Source organism: Protomyctophum parallelum, assembly GCF_964188405.1.
Source record: "Protomyctophum parallelum genome assembly, chromosome: 13".
In the NCBI taxonomy this organism is placed as follows: Eukaryota; Metazoa; Chordata; class Actinopteri; order Myctophiformes; family Myctophidae; genus Protomyctophum; species Protomyctophum parallelum.
Window position 1 is genome coordinate 45,421,468 of NC_139708.1, and position 6,000 is coordinate 45,427,467.

General features: G+C 42.9%; 1 protein-coding gene across 1 annotated transcript in view; it reads right to left on the bottom strand.

Moving 5' to 3' along the window:
* The window catches only part of gucy2ca (guanylate cyclase 2Ca), a gene marked incomplete at both ends in the record, with an annotated part of 47,020 nt that overhangs the window by 22,072 nt on the left and 18,948 nt on the right, over positions 1–6,000 (bottom strand). Inside the window, 4 exons of the mRNA XM_083779172.1 lie at positions 686–757; positions 865–924; positions 3,347–3,440; positions 4,479–4,560. Of these exons, the coding sequence (XP_083635298.1) occupies positions 686–757; positions 865–924; positions 3,347–3,440; positions 4,479–4,560 (308 nt within the window). The remainder of the gene's footprint in view (positions 1–685; positions 758–864; positions 925–3,346; positions 3,441–4,478; positions 4,561–6,000) is intronic.

Genomic DNA, 6,000 nt, shown 5'->3' on the forward strand with positions numbered 1-6,000 from the left:
TAGTCGACTAAAACTAGACTAACACTAAAACATTCCGGGCGACTAAAATGTGACTAAAACTAAGTGAAAACTATTCAAAAGACTATGACTAAAACTAAAATCAAAATTTGCTGCCAAAAACTGTTTCACACTGCTAGTGATACTGTACAATGTACAGTATGTTGATATCTAATGTGTGTCTTGTTAGTTTCTCTCTTTCTACCTTTCTCCAAACGGCAACGATGGAGCTTCTATATGACAAAACATTTCACTTCTTTACACCCGACTGTAAACCTGTAGGTATTCTGGTGCTTGGTAGGAATCACGGTAGGTCAAAGTGGGTTCGTTCTAATACTTTATGAATTAAAGGAGCATTCAGTGATTTTGGTGATTTGGAAAACCCCCCCGGTCCGCCCCGGTAACAAGATGTGCACATGCACGCACTACAGTACACACACCAAGGCCCGCCCCCGCTCGATCCTGATTGGATGAAGGTTGGGCCACCTAACCAAAAACGAAACCTACGGTTTTTTGACCAACAGGGGTTAACTGGGGACATGGAGGAACTCCTTATATGGTCAGCACACTCTATAGTAGGGACTAGGGAGGATTATCACAACAACACAATGAATTAAGTGAAATCACTGAATACACACATTTAACAGTACTCCAAAGAATAATTAGTCACAACTGAAACAGGTCTTACTGCATTGAGTTCAATCTTCTGGTTCTCGTCGAAGTTTCCATCTGTGAGTTTCAACTCTTTCAATATCACGGGCTAAAAGGATACAGAACATTACATTACATTACATTACATTATGCATATCAGTTTTCTTTTTGTAAATCTTACAAATCATCATCTATCATATGTTGTGCACGTGATACCTTTTTGTCATAGCGCCCTCGGTGCATGTGATATATGCTGTCCTTCCTCTCATCCTCAATCTGAGACACACACACACACACACACACACACACACACACACACACACACACACACACACAAGCGGACACATTTTACTGTTATCTGTGCATACATTTAACAAGACATTCTTGAACACACACAATAATGCAGCTTGAGAGCATTCTGAACAATATTCAGTCTCGGTTCATGGATACATAGGAAGCATGGTCTGGTCTCCTCCATATTGTGCATGCACATGCACGACCTGCAGGCCTCTGCAGGTCGCATGTGCAGCGACCTGGCCGAACATAGGGCAGCGGTGGCCGAACGGTTTGCGGAGCGGTCTTGATATCGGAAGGTCGCTATAGTTCGTATTCCCCGGACCGGCGCGTTAAAATGACCACCGCTGATGTGCCCTTGAGCAAGGCATTGAACCCCTACCATGAAATGGCTCCAAAACTGTGGAATGCACTTCCCATTGCAGTCAGAACTGCAGCATCACTCCCAATCTTCCGCCGTAGCCTGAAAACCCACCTTTTCAGACTCCATCATGGCCCATAGCACTTACCCTAACCCCTTAGATAGCATTTATGTTGGCTTAGATAGCATTTGACACAGACTTATAGCATGTTATGTAGACAGCACTATAATTGTATTGTATATAGTCATAGCACGCCATAGTACATATGTATAGCATAGTAGTGAATATGTATAGTTTATTATGTATAGTGTATGTATAGTTTCATCATATAGATATTCCGCTGTTACCTTCTTAGCTTACGCATGTTTCATGATAAATGCTTTTATGTGATGTATTCCCATGATTTTGTTCTTGCTTAAATGTAAGTCGCTCTGGATTAAGAGCGTCTGCTAAATGCCTAAATTGTAAATTGTAAATTGTAATGTTCTATGAGCAGGGCCTGGCTGTGAACAAGTTCTTGAGCTTAGTCCAGGGGTAAACATATACCTTTCCTTTCTTTCTACTGTACTGTATGTAATGATAAAGAGACAGTCACACTGAGGGAAAAGACAGGAAGCAGAGCTGGAGGTATAGTGCCAGAGACTAAAATGTCGAGGTTCTCTCTGGGAGTAACAAGGATGGATATAGGATCAGAAACGAGTACAACAGAGACTGAGACGCATGTTAGAGATGTTTTGGAGATAAAGCCAGAGAGGCCAGACTGAGATGTTTTGGACACGTACAGAGGAGGGAATATAGTGAGAGTATATCGGTAAAAGGATGTTAAGGTTGGAACTGCCAGGCAGCTTCCTCGAGTCGAGGCCTCCTGCTTGGAAAGAGACGTTTTTTTGGATGCAGCGAAAGAGGACATGAAGTTAGTTTAGTGTGAGAGAAGAGGAGGCAGAGGACAGGGTATAGGATGGAGGCGGATGATTCACCCATTCTGACCTGAGATCAGATTCATACGAGGTTTTCCACTGGACACACACTGGTCTGATGAACCCATTCTGACCCGAGATCAGATTCTAAAAATGTCAGTCGTTCTTCGATTTTTCAAAAAAGGCAGACCTACAAGCTCGTATCGCGCCACTCGGTGGCGCGATACGAGCTTGTAGGTCTGCTATTTTTCAATAGATAAAGCATAACATGATGCCGACACCAAAATGGGTGCCCGGTCAGAATGGGTTAACTGTGACAAACCCCTGAAGGGAAAAGCCGAAAGGAAAAGAAGAAGATAATAATAAACTATTAAAATGCCTGCCCTGCATGGTGAATGAATCTAACTTGACTTTACTGTACTGTATGTCACAGCCATTACCCCATCTCGTCCACCACACATTCCCCCGTTTGTTTGTAATAACTCGTCCGATCTCACCACCCTTCACTGCATTTCACCGTCTGTAACTCATCGCACCCAGTGTTGGTGTCATCGACTAACACTATGACAAAGAATGTTCGTCGAGTACCTTTTTTCACTGACGAAAACGAAATGGAAACAAAATGAAAGCTAAGCTATGATGACTAAGAATAAATATATATATAAAATATATTGACAATTTCGTCACCAAATAAAAACCAGACTAAAATGTTAGGAAGGGACTAGTGGACAAGAGATCCAGTATAAGTCATTTTACACTTGGTTGCATGCTGAAAATAGCCCGATCTACAAGATCGGCTATTTTCAGCAAGTGTACAACCAGTCATTACATTTTAGTCGACTAAATCAAATGTGGATTTAGTCGACTGAAATCGTATGATTATTTACTCGAGTAAAACTAGGCTAGGCTAACGCGACAACATTCCACGGGTGACTAAAATCTCACCACACTTACACCCTATATCTGACCCATCTGTAGCTTAACTTCACCACCATCATCTCATGGATTCTCACCTGAACTTCCATCTATATCTCAGCCTGCGTCAAACCTGCCGAAGCTCATAAAATAAAAGAACACCAGCTGTTCTGACATGGTGTTTGTGGAGACGTGTGATATAATTTATACCTTCAGGGACACTTCCTTCTCATCCAGTGGTCCAATCAGGTCCGGATTGAGGTGGGACCATTTCTTCTGGCTGCGACGCTCTTTTCTGTTCTGTCTGACATTAAATCCCCCCCAAACACACACACTTTGTTACCTTTTCTTACCTCCTTTCATTGTGAATTATAACGTTATAGAAATAACAGTATAACAACAGCAGCATACATTTGACTTCATCACTTTATCAGAGTAAACTGATGAGAGCATTATTAGGCCATCGATCTAAGCTAAAAGAAATTGCAAAACTAACTCATTAGAAGGATTTGTATGATCCTTATAGGGTCATCCAAATAACATATACAATTATTATTATTAGTAGTAGTATTACCGGTATATATATTTTGGATCATGGTAAATTCAGGGGTACCATTAACCCATTCTGACCGGGCACCCATTTTGGTGTCAGCATCATGTTATGCTTTAGCTATTTAAAAATAGCAGATCTACAAGCTCATATCGCGCCACCGAGTGGCGCGATACGAGCTTGTAGGTCTGCTATTTTTGAAAAATCGAAGAGCGACTGACATTTTTAGAATCTGATCTCAGGCCAGAATGGGTTCATCAGACCAGTGTGTGTCCGGCGGAAACCTCGTATGAATCTGATCTCAGGTCAGAATGGGTTAAAACCCTATAGAAGCATGTAATGTGTCAAACTAGGGGGTTTTATTGATTCTGAATCCATGCCAAGCATTAGTTTTGCCCAAAAAACACCCATTGGGCTAAAAAACGGCCATAAGGATCATAAAAAAAAACCCATGAACGATTACCATTGCAATTTCTTTTGGGTCAACTCAAATCTTAGATTGGTCTATCAATTAACATTGACTTTATAACCCATTCTGACCGGGCACCCATTTTGGTGTCAGCATCGTGTCGTGCTTTAGCTATTTAAAAATAGCAGACCTACAAGCTCATATCGCGCCACCGAGTGGCGCGATACGAGCTTGTAGGTCTGCTATTTTTGAAAAAAATCGAAGAACGACTGACATTTTTAGAATCTGATCTCAGGTCAGAATGGGTTCATCAGACCAGTGTGTGTCCGGAGGAAACCTCGTATGAATCTGATCTCAGGTCAGAATGGGGTTTATATTCTTACCTGTAGAAGATGAGAGCGATGGCGGTCACGACGGCCACACTCACACTTAAGACTATCACAATGATATCCTGGGTACTGAGGTCTGGAAAAGCAACGCACGCACGCACGCACGCACGCACGCACGCACGCACACACACACACACACACACACACACGCACACGCGCACGCGCACACACACACACACACACACTAGTACGCAAAACTAGTACAATTACAGAGCTACAAGCTCACAATGCATCACTTGATGCATTAACTATTTCTGAAAGTCTGAAAAGATTTTTTTTTATAAAGCCTATATTTTTGCCTATACAATGGAATTGAAATGCCCAAAATAGGGATTGGTTATTAATTGATTATTGATTATTAAATTATCGATAATATTTTTTCTTAAAAAAAAGGGGGAAAAAAGGACTAAATTGACAATCTATAATAATAATAATAATGAATTGCATTTTTATAGCGCTTTTCCCAAGTGCTCAAAGCGCTTTACAATGGTTCATTCATTATATATTATATTGGGAGGTGAAGCGGCGAACAGTCGACGCCAGCATCCTCACTTCCCACATTCACACACCGACGGTGGCGAGCTGAGCTCAGCTCACACCGACCGACTCATTGGAGGCAATGTAGGGTCTTGCCCAAGGACACTTCGACATATGGACAGGAGGAGGAGCCGGGATTCGAACCGCCGACCCACAGATCATTGGACAACCTGCTCTACCTCCTGAGCCACAGCCGCCCATTTGATCAGCTGTTATGCCCCTAATCTCACACATCCTTACCAGTGAGGTGAGCTGGCAGGTCATTATAGGCAGACTGTTATGCCTCTAATCTCACACATCCTTACCAGTGAGGTGAGCTGGTAGGTCATTATAGACAGACTGTTATGCCTCTAATCTCACACATCCTTACCAGTGAGGTGAGCTGGCAGGTCATTATAGGCAGACTGTTATGCCTCTAATCTCACACATCCTTACCAGTGAGGTGAGCTGGCAGGTCATTATAGACAGACTGTTATGCCCCTAATCTCACACATCCTTACCAGTGAGGTGAGCTGGCAGGTCATTATAGGCAGACTGTTATGCCCCTAATCTCACACATCCTTACCAGTGAGGTGGGCTGGTAGGTCATTATAGGCAGACTGTTATGCCTCTAATCTCACACATCCTTACCAGTGAGGTGAGCTGGCAGGTCATTATAGACAGACTGTTATGCCCCTAATCTCACACATCCTTACCAGTGAGGTGAGCTGGCAGGTCATTATAGGCAGACTGTTATGCCCCTAATCTCACACATCCTTACCAGTGAGGTGAGCTGGCAGGTCATTATAGGCAGACTGTTATGCCCCTAATCTCACACATCCTTACCAGTGAGGTGAGCTGGCAGGTCATTATAGGCAGACTGTTATGCCCCTAATCTCACACATCCTTACCAGTGAGGTGGGCTGGTAGGTCATTATAGACAGACTGTTATGCCCCTAATCTCACACATCCTTACCAGTGAGGTGGGCTGGTAGGTCAT